Here is a 25,684-nt window from a genome sequence, read left to right as displayed (position 1 = left end):
GTAGGCGTCGTTAAACCTGAAACTGGCCTAACACTTCGATGAAAGCGGAAGATTATGGCGATGCTGATGTGCTGAACGCCAGACACTTCCTGCCCAAGAGAGTGCCACTGATCAAAGAAACTTGGTCAAAGAGCTTCTTATTAATACAGTCACAGCTTACGTCTGATTAGCATTCCTAGTCAATAGCCCTCTGATTTAACCAATCAGCTTGACCGCAACGTCGCCCTGCCTCCTTTCATTTTACCCCTTTCCTCTCAGACATCTTTCGCGCGTTTATTCGAGTCCCTGGGTAAGCAGTAAGAACCTCTGAAACGTCGGTCAGTTTCTACGACACTACAAGACGCTGCATCCGCAAGATCGCGGATATTTGACCGGAAACATTTTACTTCCTAGAGCTTTTCGAAAGTAAGAGTTTGTGATTATACAGTCCTGAACAATGAAACAAACCATTGCTTTTCCTTGTCATTGAAATATGCGACGTGTGATTCTAATTTAGTCAACTTAGGAGAATAACTGATGACGAAGATCGTGTCGTCCATCACTTCTGCGTGGAGTTCATGGTAATAGAAGTTCATGGCACGGATCTCGGTCCACGTGTCTTCTGTAGGGTCGTACTTTTCGGTACAGAGCTGGGTTGATTTTACGACGTGTCCTCCTGCACACACACACACACACACATTCCGTAAAAGGTCACAGGATATAAAAAAAGCTGCCAAAGGGAATTTTTTCTAACCCCACTCAGCGGGGCCCTTCTTGATATTTATTACTCTATCACCTGGCCACGAAATGTTTGGCCTTTATGAAGCCACATGATTCATTACCTTATTCACAAAAGTCGGTAGTTGACCTCATCTCAAATACTCTAGTTACTTAAAACATTTTAATATTATCCTTCATTTTACTCCAATGTATCACAAGTGGTATCTTCTCTTCAAGATTACCAGTTAAAAATTTCTAGATGTTTGTATTTCCAGTTACTTCGATGCTTCACACTCCGACCGTCTTACAAACTGATTTACGCTCTTAAAATTGGTGATTCCGTAAAAGGAACGAATGAATTAAATACAACAAAGAAAATTCATTCCCTCTTGCATTGTCAGTTTTAGTACCAGGAACAGCTACAATTTTATTTTCGTACTTGTAGCATCAGGAAATTGCGCCTGACATCTGTTGTCTACTTCATGAAACTGCGTGAGAAAGTAGCCTTAATTATCAACACAAGATGGCGTTACACAAACAAGTGACGAATATCAAAGACTGCGAAGGGACTGCTTTAAACCATCGGCTTTTTCGGGATAACAGCACGGCAAACTGAAATTTCCTTGCTACAAGAACAAAATATTTACCTGTAAAACTGGGACTCTGTGACAAATGGGGCATACATTAGTTGAGATACCATAAGAGATTACGCGATGTTAGTTAGTTAGTTAGTTAAGTGTTCTTTGTGGAGAATGTAATCGAAACCACGAATCGCGGTTAAAATTACTGACAAACTAACTCTGTAATGACAGGAGAAAAATGCTGTTCATAAAATCTCAGTCACTCAAAGAAAACCTGGAAAACATTTCACAATATCAAGTTCTGTCAGGAGGATAGAGGAGCATCACTCAGAATGTCCAGAGTTCTCACCTAGGGCGTACAGACAGCCGTGGAACGAGACGCAAGTAAAATAGTCACGTCGAGAAAGCATTGGTGCAACAAAAGTCCATCGGTTGGTGTCCGGGTCATAAACTTCCACCGAGTTTAAGTCATTGAAATAATAATATCCTCCAGCGACGTATATTTTGTCTGCAAAAACAAATTAGCTATAATTAAACTGGTCCATGCAGAGCACAGACATGGGACAATCCCTACTTAAATTTGAAAATCTATTAAGTCCCCCTTCGAGTCACAGAAACTGCACTGTTCATCTGTTTCTTTGTTTCGAGACCAGACAATCAGCGTGTCAAAGAAGACGAGTTTAACTGATAAAATTTAACATAAACAGCATAAAGTGATTAAATTAATGCATAATTGAAATCTTCTGTGAAACGAATTTTATTAAATTTTGTACCAGAGATGTACGGTACGAGCTGCTAAAAGGTGCTCTACATTTATAATACAATGCGCTATTTACATGAGATTATTAACTGTCTCAAAAACATATTGCATCTGCACTATTTGAGAGCCAATTTGATAGTTTGATGGTTGTTTGCATTCACTCCGTGTGTACACTAAAAAGGCAGAAGACGACGCACAGGGACAGCTTACGAGAGCAGAAGAAACCATCACGCACTCAGAACTTCAAGCCATTGCAGTCTGTGAAATAACGAAGTCCGTAGCACGGATAAAAGAAGAGATAATAAAAGAATATGGGACGATGGAGTGAGGGAGACAGAGATCAAGAGCGAGGAGGAATGCCTTGAAGATGAAGGAATTAAGTTCGTCTGAAACGTCGGCAGAAGCCAAACGACAGCCATCTTCGTACTCCCCGCCGTTAGAAACCTCTAATCCCGCGATTCCTTCAACCGTTCTCGCCTTCTTACACGCGGACAGACAGACGCCTCGCCTTCTGCACTAATTCACAAATTTCTGTTTCACAGGATTTACGTACCATTCAGTACAGCCGCACTTGCATAGCATCGCTCTTTGTTCATGGGAGCGATCCTCGACCACTTGTTCGCCTTGCAGTCGTATCTTTCAGCCGTTCTGAGATAATGCTCTCTAACTTTACCGCCCATGGCGTACACTGCACCTCGCAGAACTGCCACCATTAAAGCGGTTCTGAAACGAACAAAAGTACGCTGTCTGCTATGCTCATTTATTGCTGATTCAGATGCATTTCCTCTCGCAGAACCCAATTGTTCGCTCGTCATTGTTATGTCACAATTCAAATGAACTAACAATCAAATCGCATTCTTAAAACCAAAATTGTCGCAAAAGTCCTCCGACCTATTCACACTTTGCTCGATGCTCCTGTGTGTGAGTGGTTCAATTTTACATCCCCTGCCCAGATTTATATCTTGACTAAGAGAGCGACTATCAGCATTTTGAAGAAGGACTCTGCTCCAAGGAGTTCCTTAGTTACCGATCTGCATCTTACCTGCGTTCATGCATAGGCGCCACCTGACGGCATGTCTTCGTAACAGCGTTGAAGCAGCAACATGATCTTAAGATTTCCTTGCCGTCGTGACCACCGATGACGTAAATGTCGAAACCGACCACTGCCGTGCGATGGGCCATTCGCGGACCGATCGAGTCGACCCCCTCCACCTGCAGGAACGACAGATTATGGCTTTATGTTTCTTTGGGTCATTCGGTCTATTGAAGTGAAGTCCTTACATTAGAGGCCAAGCGACCAACCACCAGAGCAGAGGTTCAACCCCCAACAGTGGACCGAAATTGCTACCCCGTGGAGGGAGGCACTCGACAAAGACCGTGAGAAATTAACTTGGAGCAATTGAGGAATTATAAGAGAGACGGAGGAAGCAGGAAGACCCGAAGAGAAGCTCTCGTCAAGTTCGACAGACAAACGTAGAATCAATTTCTGATCAACAGCTGACATTTCAGGTTCGTGCGATGGCAAAGACAGATGTTGGTGTTTTGGGTTTTATCGACGCAAAGATGGAGGCAGTAGGTCCGCCACCCCACCCCAAAGCCTTCTAATTCATGAGGCGTGACCACGCAGATGGCCAACATGCACACCGATCAGTGCTTCATTCATTACGTTGAAATCCACTGACGATCAACGATGTCGAAAATCAGCAGACAGGTTGCCATGACAGGTGAAGTAGGACGCTTATTGTAAGCGGTATTTAAGGAAAACTTCACATCCTTCGTCGATTCCTATTAGAACTTATATTGTATACGAGACTTAGCATTTGTGTAATTTATTTATTTATTATTTTGACGTAAATACGTCTATGAGGAAGGGTCATTCGGCAAAAAATTGGAACGAAAAAGGGAAACGAAAAAGTGTAACTTCTTTGTTATGTTACCTAGGAATCCTCATCTGTTTACTCGGCATTGTTGTTACCTATAAAACTTTACATTACATTCAGCTACCACAGACCCATATGAAGCGTAACTAATTCAAGTTAAATAAGCAAAGTCTTAATCAAACTTTACTCAATTGTAAGAATGTATAAAGGAAATATTTAGAATAAAGCCAATATATAAACTTCCTTTCGGTATAGACGTATTTACGTCAAAATCCCCGGAACTGTGGTTCCACTGTCACGTTTTAATTCATGTCTTTGAAGCTTATCTTAAAAAAGTGTTCAGTGCAATGGAAATAAAAGATCACGAAATAAAGAGGCTAAGAGCTGCTTGTAATTAAGCTTAAATAAACGATTACTTAGTAAAAATAAACAAAAAGGAGGAAAAGTAGTTTTTCTCGGAGGCGTCATTTAACAAGCAGCGGTAAGAGTAGAAATGCGTGCAACTCACAACACTCCACCGGTCAGCAAGTGCGTCGTACGCTTCGATCACATCTGACGGCTCTCCGTCGCGACACCCACCAATAGCAAACAGAATGTCCTGTGGGATTCGCGGGTAGGCAATCCTTGGTGTCACGAAGTCCTTGTCTCCTTCCATCATCATTTCTGAGTCGTGCAGAAACGCGAGCGTCTCTGACATCACGGGTCTGCACGCCTCATTTTCCGTCACGTACGGGTGCTTTGACACCTTTTGAACAGTTCAATGTGGACCTTATGAACTTTTAGGAAGGGATGCCATGTTCAATTGCAGAGCACACATTAAATTCACACATAATTTGGTTGGGGAATCGCCGAAATAGACTGTGGTATATACAGGAAAATATGCATTTTGGTTTATGTAACGACGCTCTTAACAAATGCACAGGGTGTGGAGAGAAGCGAAATCAAGGTTAAATCGAACTTAGAGAAAAGTATTGAAATGTGTTTCAACTTAAAGTTGAATCCTTCAGTAATGGCTGCATTTTGAGTTACATTCAAAATTGTAATTTATTTCTCGTCTCTCCCGTGCGAGATGCACATTCTTTTTGATTCGATAACTTTAATTAATCGTCAAAATTACGTAACATCGAAAGGAAATTATGACAATTAGTTGCTTCGAATTTCAAGTGAGGCAACCTTCTGCATATTGATGGTTGGGGTGGAAGGTCCGTCAACACAACAGCGTGTGATTATGGGCTCAATGTCTATTACGAGCCATTGCATGTTTCGACCTTAATTAGTCATCATCAGGTGGTTCTCTTTAAGTGTTGGAAACTAGTAGACACGAATGCTAAACTGTAAAGACACTTGAAGCAGTTAACATTTTCATGAATCCGTGCGATTGTTTCACAAGTATTCTTAAGAGGCGAGTGTCTGAAATCACAGGGCATTTGACCTTGAATAGAACATTTTTTCCTCTCGGGTTAAAGAGCATGATGAAATGGAAGAAGGAATATCTTAAGTTGTAAGGCTGCTTCGTGAGATTACGTTTAAAATATTTGAATGTTAAAGCTGTCTATGAATTTGAAGCCCCTCGGGAAATTTTCTCTTGGATGTAAAACGAATCTATCTTGTTGAACGTTTCGGATATCTGTTGTCTCTATATGGTCAATCAGCTGAAGATTATCATGCTAAGTGTTCATCGTTGGAGATACTTGAAATTATTAGAGCAGCTAAGATAAGCTTCTTATGGCAATAGGATCTTTGGTTATGTAGAACGCTGCGCCGGAAGACGTGATTTATCTATTGGAGGATTTTCCTATTCAAGCTGTGTGGGCGTTTGAATGCAGTTAACGGTGAAATGCTGTAGTTGAACTGAAACACGTAATGGATCTTAATGAAAGCTGAGACTTCAATTAAAGATTGTAGCGCAGTCGGACTCTCAAAATTAGAGACGATAAATAAAAGACGATTATTAACTCGAACAACATTTTTGCATAAAAGGACGAATCGAATATTTGTTTTGCACATACACACGCGTATGCGAGCGTGTTACCAGCGGCATTCCACAGGAAGTTATTGTAACCATGGCAACTAAGTTAATCTGGGGATTTCTTACGCAGCAAATTTTGCACAGTAGAAGGCATTAAAATAATTGTGTAGTTTTACACGTTGTTATTGTAAGATTTTAACCAGAATTGGAATATGTCAACAGATTCTGTTAAAGGTAATCAATATTAAATCTAATAAACATCCGTCTAGACGTTCTCGAGCTGGAACTGCGGACAGACAGACAGACGGGCTTACACGTGACGAAGAAAAAGGTTCACAATTTGCATTAATTAGTTACGAACACGTGTGATTATGGAATTGAAAACGCGGGCTTCACTTCCCATAAACTTCCACGATTTCAGGGGCATACTGACCGTCTCCTTGAAATACTTTGCATGAAGTCGTCCAAGTCTGACGCCCTTCAAAAGGCCCGCGATGTGACCTTTCCTGTTGTCCGGGTCGTGGTTGATCCACCGGAGAATGCACCGCCACACAACTCTCTCGTCCCTCACGTTCAGTTCCTCGTCCTCGATTATCGCTTGCAGCTCCTCTACAGGCAGTTCCAGCAGTTCTTTGCTCTGATGAGACAGTTCCACGAAGTGGCGCAGAACGAAGCGACTAGCGCGAGTCCCAAGGTCGGCGATGAAGTGTAACCTGCGACAGCGAGGTAAGAGCCGACTCAGATTCGGAGTCTGGCACAATTAAACACTGCAGCAAGAACTGGATTCTCAAGCATTTGCACACCACAGTATTTCGCCTGCAGTTTTTACCTTAGCCCTTTGAAGCCCGAATAAGCAATTCTGAGAACAGACACGTGGAGAGGCAACGCTGAGAGACGCTCCGTTTAACCGATCCAAAATAGAAAGCTCTCGGCTCTGAAGGTACCCAGGCAATGCCCGTTGGTCCTCGCGATAAGGTTGTAGGTTGAAACAAGGGCATGGAGTACGCAAGTGAAGAAGGCAGTGAGATGAGGAGTGTAGAATTTTGAATTCTGGCCTTAACCTTGGCGAAACGACGTTTTGGTAACTGTGTGTGTTAATCCCGTGAAAACTCGTGTAACCGGACTAAATGGGGGAACCACGGGTCGGATGAGCGGGGGAAAGGGGAACGTTGTCATGGAATTGAACAAATAAGTTGATACTCAATACAGATTTTAGTCGCTAGCGAATGATGCGGGCGTGCCGCACGCACAAGCCGACGACAAACTCACTCGTGAGCGTTGTTCGAGGGAGTTCTTGTACTAAAAACGTGAATTTATCAGTCATTCTGTCCATCGCATGAACTGGAGGTTCTGGTGTGATTCTGCCGATGTCAGTCGATTTCCTTGCTATGTTGTCCTGAACAAGAAGGAGTTAGAGTTCAGCTTCTACGGGGACCAGCGCGTTGGTCTGTGTCTTTGCCCGATAATAAACAATTCTACAAATGTCCTGAAGTGTTCATAATAATCAGCAAAATCTGGGGCGAGGTTAGATCAATGAACTGTATTGCGTGGACATAGTTTGAACCACTCTCGCCGGTGGAAACCGATCGCAACCGATCTGGTTGAAATTCGGTCGCTTAATGCGGGAATCGGATAATCGAGGCTCGGTCAACAGAGGTTTTGCTGTATGCAGAAGGATGTGGGGCTGAATGTTCATTTTGATATCGGGAGGATTATGTAAGAGCAAGGAGTTCAGCAGAGAAAGAAAGAAAGAAGAAAGAAAGAAGGATAGGAAGTCGAGTGGATTTGATTATGACTCTGCAATAGATCGCGATTAACGTTCTATATGGTGAAATTATTCATCTGCTTGTCATAATGACGCTCAAAACATACGCAGTTAAATCAGTTCATTTAAATTTCAGGGACGTTAATAATAACCCGCCAACAACCCTGACCTACAACGCTTTATAAATTTCCCAGTCCTCAGTCAGAGGCTTTAATCTCCGACCCGGCACTCGACTGCTCTTGAGGAAAGCTGATTCGCTCCAGCGACGAAAGCTGGCGAAACAGCAAATGATAAATGAACATAAATTACCTTGCGAACTGCATGATGCCGATACACTTGTCGACGTTTATCTCGTCCTTGAGGAAGTCGTAGCAGACCTTAGTAACGTTCGGAATACAAAAGTAATCAGCCGCCACGAACAGCTGACGCGCGTTGTTGGAGCGGATGTCCACCTCGCGAAAATAAGCATAATCCAGTATCTGGGTCATCATGTCTGAGCTGACTCCGTGGAGGAGAACATCAGTCTCCTCACCGGTGTGCAGTTTTGTCGTGAAGAGGGTCCTGAAACGTCGATTTAGAGAAACGGAAATCAGAAAATTACAAGTCATGCGCATAAACTTTAAGTTTGTATGACTCACGCAGCCAAATAAAAATATCCTTTCGTCAATGTGGTGGATGAATTCTTGTGATCGGAATACTTCAAAAACTCCCAGAATGATTCCGAATGGGACCGGATTAACTGCGTGTGGGTGAAGTGTTTGCGTAGTCTTAAAAGAAAGTAACTTAAAAATCGGAAAGCAAGCAGCGAACATTTGAACTAGAGAATGTCACCTCGTTTCTTACATAACCTTGACTCCTTCAAGAGATATCTGAGTTTATAACAACTACTACAGAAATTTTAAAGCCAACGCAAATATTTCAACATACATCGCGGGCTGTACATTCCACTGAATGAACAGTTCGAAATATGAAATCTATTTGCTCTGTCAAAACATTTTCCCGACAATAAACCACTTGAAAGAAAAGCCGATGTTTCTACGCGGACTATAAAAAGTCATCACCAACCAGAAAACATTTTCCTATTACTAATTAAGGGATTTGCAGCGCAAGACAAACGGAAAGTTTTGATTGTCTGAAAACCGAAAGAGGGGCAAAGCTCGTAACAAGACGTGAGATACGTCTCTTAGAAAACAGAAACAATGGCTCACGCTTATAATTCATTTCTCATTTCGAGTACCCAGGGCATCTTTATTTAAAACACAAGCAGATTAAAGTATGCACAAATTCTCGAAAGATTCTCTCCTGACAATGAAACATGTATTCATCGTCCTGATGACGGAGGCAGTATGACCTCCGAAACGTTGGTTAACATCGACCAGACTACACAGCGCAACAAGCCAGAAGACGGAAATCTTCATATTTTAATCGCCCTGATGATGGAGGCAGTATGATCTCTGAAACGTTGGTTAACATCGACCAGACTACACAGCGCAAGAACCCACAAAACAGAAATCTTCATATTTTAATCGCCCTAATCATGGAGGCAGTATGACCTCCGAAACGTTGGTTAACATCTACCAGACTACACAGCGCAACAATCCAGAAGACAGAAATCTTCATATTTTTAGTCGCCCTGATGATGGAGGCAGTATGACCTCTGAAACTTTGGTTAACATCGACCAGAATACACGGCGCAACAACCCAGAAGACAGAAATCTTCATACTCATCGCCCTGATGACGGAGGCAGTAAAACCTCTGAAACGTTGGTTAACATCTACCAGACTACACAGCGCAACAACCCAGAAGACAAAAATTTTCATACTCATCGCCCTGATGAAGGAGGCAGTATGACCTCTGAAACGTTGGTTAACAACTACCAGACTACACAGCGCAACAACCCAGAAGACAGAAATCTTCATACTCATCACCCTGATGATGGAGGCATTATGACCTCTGAAACGTCGGTTAACATCGACCAGACTACACAGCGCAACAACCCAGAAGACAGAAATCTTCATACTCATCGCCCTGATGACAGAGGCAGTATGACCTCTGAAACGTCGGTTAACATCGACCAGACTACACAGCGCAACAACCCAGAAGACAGAAATCTTCATACTCATCGCCCTGATGATGGAGGCAGTATGACCTCTGAAACGTTGGTTAACAACTACCAGACTACACAGCGCAACAACCCAGAAGACAGAAATCTTCATACTCATCGCCCTGATGATGGAGGCAGTATGACCTCTGAAACGTTGGTTAACAACTACCAGACTACACAGCGCAACAACCCAGAAGACAGAAATCTTCATACTCATCACCCTGATGATGGAGGCATTATGACCTCTGAAACGTCGGTTAACATCGACCAGACTACACAGCGCAACAACCCAGAAGACAGAAATCTTCATACTCATCGCCCTGATGATGGAGGCAGTATGACCTCTGAAACGTTGGTTAACATCTACCAGACTACACAGCGCAACAACCCAGAAGACAGAAATCTTCATACTCATCACCCTGATGATGGAGGCATTATGACCTCTGAAACGTCGGTTAACATCGACCAGACTACACAGCGCAACAACCCAGAAGACAGAAATCTTCATACTCATCGCCCTGATGACAGAGGCAGTATGACCTCTGAAACGTCGGTTAACATCGACCAGACTACACAGCGCAACAACCCAGAAGACAGAAATCTTCATACTCATCGCCCTGATGACAGAGGCAGTATGACCTCTGAAACGTCGGTTAACATCGACCAGACTACACAGCGCAACAACCCAGAAGACAGAAATCTTCATACTCATCGCCCTGAAGACGGAGGCAGTATGACCTGTGAAACGTTGGTTAACATCGACCAGACTACACAGCGCAAGAACCCAGAAGACAGAAATCTTCATACTCATCGCCCTGATGACGGAGGCAGTATGACCTCTGAAACGTTGGTTAACATCGACCAGACTACACAGCGCAACAACCCAGAAGACAGAAATCTTCAGACTCACCGCTGTGAGAACCTCAAGTCTTACATTTACTGCGAAGTTCCTTCCCACAGTTCATTATACTTCAGACAGCTGCTTTCAATGTTCCGGGCATTTCTTCTGGACCTTGTCGGTCGTCTTTATGTATTAAGACGGAGACGTTTTAGAAATGGATTGTTTCCATTTCTCCCTCCAGATCGATTGACTGTCGCCTTGGTACAACCGCACTTAAGAATTAGTACAAAAACCACCCACGTCTTCTGGGATGTTGTCTCGTAGAAATTATCGGACGTTACAGACGTGCTTTCTGCCTCCATCATCAAGGAAAGAAGGCAGTAATTAGGTCTGAAATGCCACTCAGTTTCTACGGCGCAACGTCCAGAGGACATTCTTCTTCTTCTTCTTCCTCTCCGCCGTGAGATTTCATGACAACGAACAAATAACAAAAGACAATCAGCCGTATAAAAATACACGTTTCTGCATCAAAGGGGATAAAACATTTCACATACGAATTGACGTCTATTATGTCCTAATTTCACGTGTTAATTAACCACGTCAGTAAATGAACAAACCTGAAATATTCGCTGCGCATCGACAGAATCACTCTGTGGACTCGGAAGACGCCGCCGTCCTCCAACCTCAGCACCGCGTCACACAAGAGGTTCTCCTCTCTCAGCTTATTCAGGTTGATCGATGCTTCGGTCAGAATTTGGTTTGAGTCCATCTCCTGAAAGACAGTCGATCGCTGTTACAGATTTTTCTTCATACCGACGCGTGTGCACATCGACTGAGAGTGACTGAGAGGGAACACGATACTGAGAAGAATATTTGGTCCTGCGAGAGAGTTACTGACAAGGGAATGGTGAAAACTGCGTAATATGGAGCTTTATAGATCTCTTCACTAATTAATAAATTGTAGGCTGTCAGATCAAGAGTGATGAGATGGGCGGGGCATGTAGAACACATGGCAGATACAAGAAGTGGAACTTTTTAATCGGAAGACCTGAAAAGAAAAGGTCACTTGAGAGTCCCATCCTTTGCTCGGATAATATTAAAATGGATCTTAGGGAGGTGGGGAATGAAGTTGTGGATTTTCTACATCTGCTTGTGGATGTGGCTTAGAGGCGGGGTCTTGTAAACACAGACATGAAACTTAAAGTTTCATAAAAGTCGAGATATTTGATTACCTGGGCTACTGTTAGATTCTCAAGCAGGCCTTCTGTTCTATGGACTCAGTTTGTTTCTTTGTTGTAGAATGCCTGTTGAGATTCAATACAAAATGACAAAGCTTTAAATGTGACTAATCTAACTAACTAACTAACTACCTAGACGGCTTACGGAATACGAAGTTTCTTCACCCAACCAACCAAAGCTTTCCATCAGACCCTACCCTGGGCCAACAAACTCCAGTCTCCTTCAACTCCTATCTCCCATAGATCCCGCCTGAAATTATCCTCCCATCTACGTCTAGGTCTCCCCAGCGACCTTTTCTCCTCAGGCTTTCCAAAAATATCCGGTGCACACCTCTCACCCCATCCATGCACTCCACATGCCCCGCCCATCTCACTCTTCTTGGCTTAATCACCCTGATAATGTGACTCAAATAGGCAATATTAAGTCATGCCGCGTGTTTGTCATTACTCGCATAAATTTAAATCTTCTTATATGTAAACTACGTAGACATCACGTATAAAATATCAATGTAATCAATAAAGTCTTAGATGCCTCTACTCTGGTGAACCGATTTTAAAAAAATTACGAAAAGAATATGCCATAGAAATTGCGTGACCTTTGATGCAGAACCAGACAGTTAACAAATAAATTTTGGAAAAAGGATGTTACGCCTTTTCATAAGCATAAAATTTTCGAGTTCTTCTCTCTCTGTAGAACTAAAAGTGCGTAAGAGCTTACTTGATTAAGGACTTTCCTGCCTAAGTTACACTTTTATATACACTCAAGCACAAAATGTAATGTAAATTTATCAAACGAACGAGAGAATTACAGTTGGTAACAGTCACAAAAGCTCTAATTTGTTCTAACGCATGCGTAGATCAGGCCTAGATCACGCTACTCACAAACTGCAATGTGAAAGATGTTCTATGGAAAGTCGATTGGTACTCGGCTCGTCAAAGAATAGTCCACTTCCTTACTGAACCAGAAGCTTCATCATCGATTTCACAAAAGCCCGCCACCGGGGTCTATCCTGAGCCAGTTGCATCCAGTTCGCTCCATCGAGTCCCATCTCCCTAAGACCCATCTTAAAGTTATCCTGCCACCTACGCCGAGGTCTTCCCAGAAGTCTCCTCCCTTCAGGTCTTGTAAACACACCTCCCCTCCCCTGCCCCTAACAACATCGGGTGAGGAGCTCGTCATGCATTTTCTCTATTATCTATCCCACTCCCGATTTGGGTCCAAACATCTTCCTCGACATTCTGTTCTCAGAGGCCCTCAGTCTAAGTTCCTCCCTCAAAGTGAAAGACCAAGTTTTGCACCCATAAATACTTTGCACTCAATAACAGCAAACATTCCCCGGATTTAACCTGCTGATAATAGGACGGAGATTCGTCGATAATTAGGCTTGTAAAACCGAAATAAAAATTATTCACAGTTCCCTAAAACGCTTTAATAATGTCGATGTATCAACAGATGTAAAGCGTTAGAATTATTATTCAGAATACAAACCCCACTTCTTAGCATCCACATATTTTTATTAAGATTCTGGGCTACGAAAAACTTTTTATTCCTTTAAAATTGTAAAATGTTAATTGCCTACTGGAATATTCTTTTATTATCAATGATGCCGTGAACAAACAGAAGTCAATCTAATGTCACTTGAAATTGTGTTAAAAAAGTTTAATTCTCTTACACGAGTTCACAAATGCAGAAGAAAACATTAAATGTGATAAACAATAATAATAAATAGGAATCCCTTGCCTCAAACTTTGTTCAATTGTAGGAGACCACGACGTCCACCGGAAAAGATGAATTTAATCAAATCTAAAATGGCGAGAGTGGAGGACAGATATTCTAAAACGTTTTTAGCAGCACAAAATTGTCTATTCTACGACGCACTTCTTCTACAAGCGATTCACATCTCAACTATTTCCGCAATGACGAAAGCGGATTGTTGACGGCAATAATGAATCACAACAATGCCGAGTAAACAGGTGACGTAACAATTAGTTTTAGGTAAATCATTGTTACGCACGCAGGAGTTCATATAAAAGCTGACCATTGTCGGCCATATTTACACATTGTTGATATGAATCTTACACATTTTCCTAACGCTGTTTTCCCGAATGACCCTTCCATATACACGTATTTACGTCAAAAGAAGACAAGTCTAATTCTCTTACACGAGTTCACAAATGCAGATGAAAACATTAAATGTGATGAATAATTAATAATAAATAGGAATCCCTTACCTCAAACTTTGTTCAGTTGTAAGAGACCACGATGTCCACCGGCAATTATCAATTTAACCAAAACTAAAATGGAGTATCACAGATTTCTTAATAATTCTTATATAAGATAAGAACTCGTGATATCCTAAAAGGATTTTAACAGCAAAAAAATTGTCTACTGTACGACGCACGTCTTCTACAACAGATTCACAGCTCAGCTCTTTCCGCAATATCGAAAGCGGATTGTTGACGGCGATAATGAAACACAACAATGCCGAGTAAACATATGACGTAACAATTAGTTTCTTAGGTAAAGGAATGGAGTGCAATACGGTTCATTCAGTCTATTATATTGCACGCATAAGTTACGAGAAAAGAGCCTGACGGCATTCTCAGCCAATATTGTTGAGGCGTGGGTTAGAAATTCCAATACTTTTCTTGCATTGTTATGCACGCAGGTGTTTACATAAAGGCTGACCATTGTCGGTTCATATTTACACATTGTTGGTAGTTTAAAAGAAACACAAAGATACAATTCTAAAGGGTTTTGACGACGGTAGTTTTCACTTAAAATTGTTCGTTATCAGGACTTTTCCATCGTCTGTTCAGTGACAGAGACTAGCTTTATCTAAGGGACCCAGCAGAGTGAGTACCTCTCACTTGAAGACGGAGGCAGAACCACCTTCCGAAACGTCGTGGTTTTAAAAGAACAGACGATGTGAAAAGTCCCGATAACGAACAATTTTAAGTGTAAACAAAGATAATTACTCTTAACTTATAATTTGGTTACATTCAATCATAAATGGAAGAAGTCAATAAATAATACTGAATGTGTTCTCTATCAGAAGGAAATAAATTTAAAAATAATGGGAATATGTATAAGAAGGAATTTAAATTTCATTACCCTTATTATTTAAAACTAACATCGGGTTTTATTTTACTTGATTAATTTTGAAAATAATTTTTTAAGGCCCCGGGCCTGTTGACCCCGTCACCCCTGCGCCAGGGAAAATGTTTCCGGGGGCCTGAGAAACCCATGTTTCGCGGTTCTGGCGTTGACAATGGAAGTGTAATCGCCTCTGAAGTTGGTTCAAATCTATGTTATAACGAAGACTTGTATCGCTCTTGCTTTTAAAGCCCAACAACTGAACATGTGATTTCGTTCTGACTTTTAGGTTCCTATTTGATTAACCGACATTTCCACGAGACTCACACATTTTTAATATACAAGAAAGTATTTCAAATTTGTTTAAATTAAACTGAATAATTGTAACCTAACCTAACTTTTTATGCTGCCGATAAATAATGCAGTAACTTAAAATGGATCTAGGTCTCTGGAGTCCAGCTCACAGACGTGGAGACACGGCGGGCAGTCGGATCTCCGCGATGGCACTGGAGATGCTCTGCATGTGTAGCAGCCTCGCGTCGGAGGAGCAGACCTCAAGAAAACCAATAGTCAGTGTCCAACAAGGTTTGCTGAAGAGAAAAGTTTTAGCATCTATCCAAAACAAGAAAAAGTACGCGGCGTTTCTCAGAATTCCGAACGCCAAACCTCCTGTCGGCGACCTCAAGTTTAAGGTAATGGGAAGATGATAATATGAACGTGAGTTTTACATTGCGGTCTGCATTTTGTGAAAAGTACATCAGTTATTCGGAGCGTCGTATTCATAAAATATCGCGGTGTCTATAGCTAAAGTGCCACCCAAATTACCTAAAGACCTTAGAACCTAAAATGTCACATCGTACATAAAGTAGCTAACATTGCCTTGAGAGACGAATTGAATGATAAATATCGACGTCTTACTCTTTACAAAACTTTCAATAAATTTGTCAAAACGGGAAATGTAAATTACGTGAATTGAATCCAATGTCTCTTGCTCAAAGAGTGGGAGGATGGGGATTCCATTTGTACGGGTTCAGATGACCAATGGCGAGTTACTTCAAGCAGGATTGAATTCAAACACAGACTTTTATTAATCGAAAGTACGGTCTTATTTCTGATACCCTTTTAATGGCCATCACATGAATTCGAACGAGGTTATTAATTGGTGTCGCATGAACTGTAAAAGACGAATAAACTCGCGGTAATCTTAAAAGTCGTATCTTCAGCCTCTACGGTACCAGACACCAGCAGATCATGAAAATAGACAATGTTACGCCGCAGAGACTCTGTCACTTCCGGTCTTTAACCTCGAATGTTTCCGGTACTATCACAGAATGTGCCTGAAAGAAAGAAATAAAACCACGAAAAACTTCAGTCAGGACAACCGGTCTCGGACCTACATCGAATAGATTTTAGGACTGAGATTATTTAATTCCCGAGGCACGTTAGAAGCTTAAACGCGTATTTTGCACGAGTTTTTCTTATGCGAAAAAATTTTCTATTCCGTGTCTAACAACTTGAAATTGTTTACCAGCCACAATTCTTCACACATCTCTATATTCCTGTCTGATTTACCATTCCTGGTAATGAATATGTCCAACAGCATGAGAAATTTAACGACGCACTCGCTGAAAGTTCTGCCACTCGAAGCAATGTCCGTGATGGCAAATAATTTCTATTCAGTTTTAATTTGAAATTTGCTCGCTGCAGGCGCCTCAAGCATCAGGAACTCGTGATGCGACTTCGGAAGGGTGCACGTGCACTCAGAGGAGCGACAGAAAACGGAAAATGCTTTCAATGTAATAATTTCTGTAAATATTTAGAACAGTAAACAATAAAAAATAGGGAGTATTGAAGTGGTGACTCGTACCACAGATATAGGAAATGCAGCGCCGATACGGAAACCTCCGTATAAGATACCATACGCTTTAAGAGATGTTACGAAAGAGTAAACTCAAGATTTGTTGGAAAAAGGTTTTATACGTGAAAGTGATTGATAGTCCATGGACAAGCCCCGCCATATTGACCTCAAAAAGGAGTATGGATGGCGCACACAAATGGAGAGTGTGCACAGATTTTAGAGGTGTAAATACACTAACCAAGTTTCAGGCATTCCCCACGGTGGCGTCTTAGTATGGAGGCCGTTACTTCTCGGTGCTGGATTCTTTCAGTGGATTTTTGCGAGTGGAGATCGCGGAGAAATACAAAGAAAAGACTGCATTTGGCGCACCCTTCGGGCATTACGAATATAATCGCTTATGTTTTGGTTTATGCGATGTTTCAGTCCCTGATGGACAAAGTATTGGGAGGTCTACTGCTACATAGATGACTTGTTGATTTTCAGTTCTACTCCTAAAAAGTACGCGAAAAGGCTAGAAAGAAAGACCCATGGCCTGTGCTTCTGGACAGTTACACGAACACGAACAGATATTGAGCTCTAGTGAATTAGAACTTTTAGCTCTTGTGTGGGCCACACGTCACTTCCGAAGCCATCTGCGTGGTCGTCAGTTCGTAGCCCGATCTGACCATCGACCTTTATCTAAAGAAATTCTCAGACACCAACTCCCGGTTAATGAGATGGTCTCTCAGATTTCACAGCAGAATTCCGCCCAAGAAAGTTTATCCAGCATGTAGACGCCCTAAGTCGACACATCGCGACCTTGGAAAACGACCCCTTGAGTCGCGCAAACATGGCTAAATCAGCAGAGCGACAGTTTTTGTCAGCGTCTGTAGAAATAGCTTTGACAAAGGTCAGTTTTACCTTGACAAAGATGGCTTACTACATCGGCGAGCGGGAGGTCATTGCCCCGATCAGGTGGTAATACCACGTGGGTTAGTAAATGACATCATAGCCCCGCGTCACACCCAGGACAGAACAGGACTCTGAAGCCACGGATGAAGCGAGCGATACGATCCCATGTCAGACCGACCGACGGTAACACGGCCATGAGAATAAAGCCCCAGTGGGAGACCCGGAAGAGGCGAGGAAGCCATCTCAAGTATGCGCCGTGGATCACAAAGCATCAAGGATTGGACTGCGAGACGCGGGATCAACATTTCTAGATCAACGATCACGCAGGTTATGAACTGGCCGTGACACCAAATGAGACTCGAGTCCATGCCTACCGATTCGCTTAGCTAATTAAGAATCCCTGAGACAACCCACCAAAACGCCGAAATATCCCACCGGCTACGTCACTCTCCAAGATGGGACGCAGTGTGCAACCAGCCACGTCGTAGCGGACGCCGCGATGTACGCGACAGACATTAAGGTGGCTCATAAATCCTTTGAAAGTGTGACAAAGTTCAAATACTTGGGAAAAACAATAACGATTCAACGAGGAATTTAGGAGGAGATTAAATTCGGGAAATGCTTGCTACTTCTCAGTTCAAAATATTTTGTCTTCCCGTCTGATTTCTAAGAACCTGAAAATTAAAATATACAAAACAATAATCTTGCCTGTTGTTTTGTATGGGTGCGAAACTTGGTCAATTTCATTGACATTACTCTGTTAAAAATTTCGGGCACAAACCTGGGTCCACATTTTCGCGTTCCGCTGTTATGTTATGGCAGTGCGCGTCAGTGTTGACCCGGCTTTAAGAGGCCGAGAAGTGAAAATGAAACTTCAAGATAAAAAGAAGAAGAAGAAGACAGAGCTAAGACTCGAGAACAAGTGTCCATATCCAGAAAATCATTCCGTACCGAGCATATTTTATTAGCCACGTGATCTAATTAGAGGTTTGTGGAGACTTACCGATTGGGTACAAGAATATTTTGTGGGGTGGAGTTATTTTATCAGGTGTCGTGGCTGATTTTCAAAAGACATGCGTAATTTAGAATTTAAAAAGAGCCGGTTATGACGACAGGCTTCTGTACGCTGTCAGAATTTTCGTTCACTGTTTGACGTTGAAATGCGGCAAGCAAACTTTTTAAATTTTGTGACTTTACTGAGTTACGACTAACTGACCATGAGTGCAGAATGCAACGTGCGTGTCATTTCAACAATTTTAGCGTTCCTGAATTTCTTGTCACAGTGAACTTACTAAAACTGCAGCTGTGGTAGCTTGCTTGGTGACACACGCTATGCGACTCCACCCCCATTTAAAAAAGGTTGAGCTGAAACAGGGTGTTTCATGTTAATTGTTGTTGAAATAACATTCAATATGACACAACTCTTTCGATCTTTGCTTTTTATGTAAGAGGGGATGGTTATTCATGTAATAAATGTTTCGAACCCCCTTTGAGGCTTAACATTATGGCAGAGCAGATCTCTATCTATCCACCTGTCCGAAAGTCTATTCACCTGTCTTTATTATCCAGAGTTTCCACATAAAACACAGTAACTAAGTACAACAGCAGAGCATACAGGCTTGGAATCAAACCAGTAACCTGCCGAGTACGAACCCCATTCCACAAGGCCCAGTCCCAAGCTGCACGTCGCTGCCTGACCTTACCCGGAGCAGCAAGCCAGAGCCTTCACTGCCCTAGTGTGTTCGTTGCTTGGTTCTCAGCGTCAATAACAAATATAATGCTCCCTGCGCTCTGATCTAATAGGGCAAACCACGGAAGTCTAGAATACTTTTCCAGAAGTCAGATTTCTTGAACAGCCCAGCGACTATTACATTGTCAAGAAGCATTCTGTTCTATAGTTTGTTTCGCAGTCTAATCTAGAGCTCATAACGTGACGAAAACAGTCCTAATGTATTTGAATACATTTATACAAAGACTGAATAATGGCTACAGAATTTCATGAAGCTAAACCTACGATGGCTCAATTTTGTGGGCCCTCAGATTTTAACTGGGAAACTTGGATGTTTTCAAGTTAATGTATGTTCAATAATTCTCTTGTGTTTAGATTATTTACGACGCGAGACTTGGTCAATGGCATTTATGCAGTATCACAAACGCCTACATTTTACGTTTTGGACGAATGCTTTTGTGCTGAAAAGCTTGAAACATTGGGTACTCGGTTAGTAACAGCGGAGGGATACATAGTGACATAGCGTGGGAACCGTGGCGCGTCATTTGCTTGTCTGGTCTCTGACGTCACTTACCCCAGGTTAAAATTTATATAATTTTATGTGTGTCGAACTTTAAAACCCAAATAATAGGCGTACTAAATATATTTAGTGACGTCTGCACTTATTATTTTGATCATTAAATGCCGTCCGTTTGTTAGATTTAGCAGGAACCGTCACAGGATGTCAGGTGGGGTGACCTCTTACGGGCGAAATCGCTCTTAATTTTTTTAATCGCGTAGCATCAGAGAGCCATTAGCCTTCGTAAGGGTGAGACGTGAGCCTGCCTGCAATCTATCTTGGCCTACAGCGTACGAATCTGGTATTGTAGAATAAGCAACTAGTGTTTATAAGTTGTATTAAATAGTTTACGTGAAATTAATTGTGATTTCGTATTAATAGAGACAAATTAAATGTTCTCGGACACGTCTAAAAGCTACTTCACTTTAGTTTGTATAGTTGGATAAAAAGTAGTTCGTGGTGTATGCAAATTAGGAGGTGTGAAACAATGAAGAAGTGTTCGCTAAAAACGTCGTAACAGTTTCGTGATTTGAAATAATTTCGACTTTGATTTCACGTTGCTCGGTCAAGAATTGCAAAATCATTATTCACGATATTCTTTCCAACATGAAAAATTACGTGCGAAGTTTGTAGCCATTATGACGGTCTTTTTGCGATGCAGAAATATTAAATATTCAAGTCATTCAGAAATGAAGAACTTTTCCAAAACATTAAATTTGTTTGCCGACTTTTGAACACGTACACAAAATTACTGCTGACCAGTGGCTTTGTAATCCGCATGGCCTATAGGAACTGTACCGAGTAGACATTAACATGAATAATTAATTAGTTGCGAAAGTAGTAGACATTTTGATTTTTTCGAGTGTTGTATTTTTTCGCCAACATGAATATTCAGGCTAATCTGAATCATATTACATATTAATAATGATTGAGTTCTGCAAAGTTTCTAGAAGTTTGTCTTCAAAATTCTGGCGAACGTTTGGGAATCAAATTAACTGTTGATTGTCATCCTTATGATTTAGTCTAAAAATTCAGTGGTCCCATTGTAAAGTTATTGTCATATTTTTACGCAAATAATTTGAAATGCACTCACTTAAATAATTATTGTGATAATATTATGTCAGTTCGGTTTCATATAATTTGATGAGTACATTTCAGTCAAATAGGGTTACGATGCACTCAGATGTCATTGCTAATACTAAATAGTTTTGTTGTTCACATTTATAATCAGCTATTTACATGTGACATTACCGTAAAATGACCTCGCTCGGCTCACTGCTTGTTGCATCCGGAAGGCTCTCGGATAGATTCCCGAGGTGGTACAGAAGGTTTCGTGTTTTTATCCAGTTTCTCAGCGCATAACTAGTCACTGTGTCTTATATTATACTTTATTTTCGAAGCTGCATAAGGATGCGAGCACTATTTTGCTGATCCTGGGATGTTTCAGATTTGGGATGCGTGCAATAGAATGACGGACAATTGTCTTCCTGTGATTAAATGAAAAAGCTAATTGCACTTGAGGAATGTGAAATTCATTTCTTAGGATGTCTGCACCATTCCACCCCTTCAAACTACGTTGCATTGTATCTTTACGTCGACACGTTATATGATTTGTTACATCTTTGCAGCTTTTCCTCTACTCTCACGTAAAATATTCCCATTATCCCTAGAGTCCCTAGGAATTCTTTCACTATTTCATCTTCCAGGATAGGAAACCATGAACACTTTTCATCTCCTCGTAATCTCCCGTCGTTTGTTCTACTTAGGCTACGAAGTCTAAACTGCAACGCGTTTAAAATGTTTGGTTCATTGTGTTCAGGATTTGTACAAAACTTGAAACATGTTAGCCTGCACCAACAAATTATTCCCCATTATAGCCAAGGTTCTTGGGTTGTGACTGAGTAAGAGCAGTAACTGTCAAATCCGCTGACGTCACGTAAATTAAACATTGATATAAAATTATTTGATGGCAGACTCCACACACGAATCGTACAAATTAGCATTCTTTCTGCATGACTAACTCACTAATAAACCTAACAATTCTTTCCTTCTGTGTGCATGGCCGGCGAACACTAACTTTTCATGATTTGTACGTTCTCGTGTTGCTTCTTTGAATGTGGACAAATTTTAAAGAATGAACTTCAATCGAATTCAAGACAGTAAATAAATGGGACCGAAGACGTCCCCACTCACAATTTTCAAGGAATATTATAAATAATAGTATGATAATATTAAAAATGTCGCTAAATATGTTACGTGTGATGAGTAGTTGGACAGAACTTTCTGTTTAAGGTGTTTTGTTCTGAATTTTCCAAATGTTGAACACAGGTTCCATATCAGGTGACATTTCTCGTGCGTTTCTTCAATAAGAGCTCTTAATTAATTTACATCTCGACGCTGAGGCTCTCTGTCCCTGTTCCAGCTTTCGGTTCTCTTCCACGTCTTCATACATTACAACGTTTTCGGGAAATTCACTGCCACAAAAGAACACGGAAGTTCATTCTCGTCACCAGAAAAACCGAAATTCTACCCCTAGTCCGAACCATTTAATTTAAATTCGAATCTTAACTCCGTTTTAATAATATTCTCCTCCACTCCGAGACCCCTTAGCTCGTGTCACGTGTTTCCGTGTCAAAATTTTGTGCTAGGTTTCAAATTCCTTGGGCGTGGCCTTCTTGATGTAATCACAGGAAGGAATGAAATAAATGAAACTCCTTCAACTGATACATCGTTGTTATATCATCATGCTTCGAGTCGAGAATAATTTAAGTTATTGTAGAGTATGAACTTAAGTAGGCGTTGCCTTAGTTTTCTAATTTGTTCTGCGCTAGAAAAGATGATTCCATGGACCCGGAATCAAAACTTTGAAACGGCAGCTTTAAATAATTCATTTTGACCAAACATCGGACAGCCGTCTTCGCTATGTGAAACTGAATAAAATCACGAAACCAAGCAAAGAGGAGGTTTTTGATCAGAGGAGCTTATGAATGCAACCAGTGGTGGACGGAGCACGGAAAACCAAAACTGTTTTGTTATTCTTAAATTGAGATTTGCAGACATCAGCAACAAATCTTTTTAAAATTGGTTGTCTGTACATTGAAGAGCCTCCCACCCACAGCTTATATTTTATACGCAACGTGTTATGTATGCTGTCTAAATGCCCAGCCAATCGTAACCATTTTGATTTATTCATGGCTGTGATGTTCTCACACTAAAAGGCCATGTTACACGATCATATAACTTGCCGAATTCGATGGCGTACGCATTCATCGCGAACTAACAGACACGTCGAAATTTCGTAATTATCTCGCGCGGTGTATTACTGGCAGGCAGGCTCTGGTCATTGCGGTATGATTTTCGATAAACCAGGAAATATAAGTGAATATTTACTAGTCAGGGATTTCGAAGTGTTTAGTGTTCAGCAAAGATTGGCTCAGAGCTTCGAAAGAGTGTAAAGTCTGTGTGTGAGTGAAGCGGCCCTCTGAGTATTTGTGGTTGTGTTGTGTTGTGCCAGCGAGAAACTTCGAACCAGGGACCATGGCAAGAGGAGCAACGTTGAACCACTGACTCACTCGTGGTACTACAAACCTTGAGATTTTTTAATCCTAGGAGTTTCAGAATGTAGGCCTCAGACATTCCTACTAAAATCAACATTCCAGGAAGTGCACTTTGGCTTATTTGCGTCATCTTAAACATCTGCATTTTTGGGACTCGACATTGCTTTAAAAATGTGGCTGCCTTATCAGGAGATTCACATGCGATGGAGTCAGAGCGTTTATAGCAACCGTTATCAGTTGGCTAGATTCCGGATCATCTTCAGGTCCGTCTTTCTGTAACAAGTTTATATCAGTTCCTAGCGTAGTGTGACCCGACTATCTTGACGGGAATTAATCTTCATTTTGTTCGACAGTAACACAATTTATTCCAGCAGTATCAATACAAATCACATTAAAATTACGCAATTTATAATATTTCTCTTTAGAGTAAATTAAATGTAAAAATACCTTCACGGCGACTACCAAAAACACGTAAATAAAACCGAGCGTCTTACTCCAGACTCCTGCCACTTCCACAAGAGGCGCCACCATCACCTCAATTTCATCTCGTGCTACCAAGGTCTCCTACGTCGCACTCGCATAGCAAATTATGATGAGCATTGACTATTATATTAGGAGCAAACCTTCGTGTGCTTTTAAACATAATTTTCGGGTGTTCTAATGGTTGTGCAATGTATTCAGTACAGCTGTTTCTCTGTCGTTCAATATCCTAGAAACAGAGTCAGCTCCTGAAACGTAATGGCTTCATTTTTGGAATACTGAGCGATGGGTGACGTCCAGATAAACACAAAAACTTAGGACTTAGCACCTCGTATTTGATTCTGTGTAAAAATGTTGTTTTGAAATTGATGTTGCTAAAACTTCTGTCATTATTTACGAGATAAATTATTAGTATTAACTGCAATTATGAATTGTAAAATAGTATCAAAGATACTGGACTGAGAACTGTGTTTTAAGTCCACCCTGACGTCATATTTTCAGGGGCTTAAAATGTCGCGTTTGATACATTTCAGTACCTCTTCTTTCTCAATTCCTCATAGCGTCTGTTTCGATTCTGTCTCTGAGAGTTTGTTTTTGTTTTGTGCGGTCGAAATTAGGAACTCCATTACGACATCCAAATTTGAAAGATTGGATTGGAAGAGAGTAGCGACAATCAGTCGCTTCAACGTCTTTCCTCGAGACCTTCCGTGACACTCACAAAGCTTTCGCCTCGTAAAAGTTGTTTACGAGGCGAAAACTTAAGCCTTTCCAGATATAGAATGACGGTTGCCCTAGAGCAGTCTCCTCACTGCGACTGGGACCAATGAAATTCCAATGTGGCTTTTCGGAGCGTTTCCGACGTCATGGGGTGATTTCAGGTGTCGAATCGGATCGCCGCATTCAATTCAAAATTTAAGAACAGTTTTGTGTTGGGTTGGACTTCAAGTCGTACATAAACAGCCGATTCATTGCACTCTCTGAATATCAACATAATTGTGTCTTTGCATCAGCGTGTCTCAATTCGTGAATAAATGGAGTGATTTCAACAACAACAACAACAACAACAACTGTGTCGTCAAAAATTGCACCAGCTCAGCGACGTCTCTGCCCTCTCGCGAGCGCCGCTCTAATTAAGGCCTCTCCGTATATTCCCTGAGAGTCGGAGATCCTCGCCCACCGACTGACCTTATGTCAAGGTATCCTGAGAAAACCTTTAACCCTCTCCGCGCACCGAAGTAACAAACGTTTTAACCGCAACAGCGCCGGCCTAGCTACTGGGTTCGAACCCGTGGCTACATCAGCAGAAGGACGAGTGTGTGTGTGTGGAAGGACAGTTACATTTCCAAACCAACATTTTCTTGCATTTCTCCTCCATCATTTTCTCTCTGTATTTGTAGGTGTAATCGCCTGCATTCGGTAGGTTCTTGATGACACAAGTCGACATCTCGGATCTACAAACATTCATGTCTGCCGCCTTGTGCCTGCAATTTGAAATATTAAAAGTAGAAACACCATCCATCAGTATAATCTACACTCAAGACAATTTTTACCACATTTCGCAGACACAGTTACAGAAAATATGTATATATATACTTTTACTTTTGGGGTTCTAAAATATCAGAGATTTCGGTGTAGAATAAGAATAAAAGAATTATCTTTGTGAGTCGTAAAATGT

The 25,684-nt window shown here is 41.4% G+C and overlaps 3 protein-coding genes across 5 annotated transcripts in view; 1 reads left to right on the top strand and 2 right to left on the bottom strand.

Moving 5' to 3' along the window:
• LOC147874542 (uncharacterized) overlaps positions 1-25,684 on the top strand; it is a 123,486-nt gene that overhangs the window by 64,060 nt on the left and 33,742 nt on the right. The gene's annotated exons all lie outside the window — the stretch shown is intronic.
• Positions 1-25,684, bottom strand: part of LOC147874543 (kelch-like protein 10) — a 42,807-nt gene that overhangs the window by 2,160 nt on the left and 14,963 nt on the right. The window contains exon 10 of one of the 2 annotated variants that reach the window (XM_087345282.1): positions 23,706-25,490. The exons of the other annotated variant lie outside the window; for it this stretch is intronic. Coding sequence (XP_087201408.1) covers positions 25,307-25,490 — 184 coding nt within the window. The 3' untranslated portion in view covers positions 23,706-25,306. Of the gene's footprint in view, positions 1-23,705; positions 25,491-25,684 lie in introns of those variants that run through there. 2 annotated transcript variants of the gene reach the window in all.
• On the bottom strand, positions 420-14,263 carry LOC147874544 (kelch-like protein 10). The gene is made up of 7 exons (XM_087345354.1): positions 14,071-14,263; positions 11,218-11,372; positions 7,964-8,215; positions 6,323-6,602; positions 4,394-4,665; positions 2,594-2,763; positions 420-655 (listed from the first exon to the last, which is right to left on the bottom strand). Exons 2-7 carry the CDS (start codon positions 11,367-11,369, stop codon positions 420-422), a joined length of 1,362 nt encoding a protein of 453 aa, XP_087201480.1. The 5' UTR covers positions 11,370-11,372; positions 14,071-14,263.

Source organism: Zootermopsis nevadensis, unplaced genomic scaffold (assembly GCF_977971745.1).
Source record: "Zootermopsis nevadensis isolate Lab colony 2312 unplaced genomic scaffold, Znev_1.0 Znev_ptg000008l, whole genome shotgun sequence".
NCBI lineage: Eukaryota > Metazoa > Arthropoda > Insecta > Blattodea > Termopsidae > Zootermopsis > Zootermopsis nevadensis.
Note: the sequence above shows the minus strand (reverse complement) of the source record. Positions and strands in the feature narration are given on the sequence as shown.

Excerpts from the sequence above, each read along its gene's own strand:
- LOC147874544 (XM_087345354.1), bottom strand. The coding sequence starts at position 11,369 with ATGGACTCAAACCAAATTCTGACCGAAGCATCGATCAACCTGAATAAG. Across the intron at positions 6,603-7,963 it reads GGCATCATGCAGTTCGCAAG|GTTACACTTCATCGCCGACC; the intron begins GTAATTTATGTT and ends TCGCTGTCGCAG. Across the intron at positions 656-2,593 it reads AAGTGCGGCTGTACTGAATG|GAGGACACGTCGTAAAATCA; the intron begins GTACGTAAATCC and ends GTGTGTGTGCAG.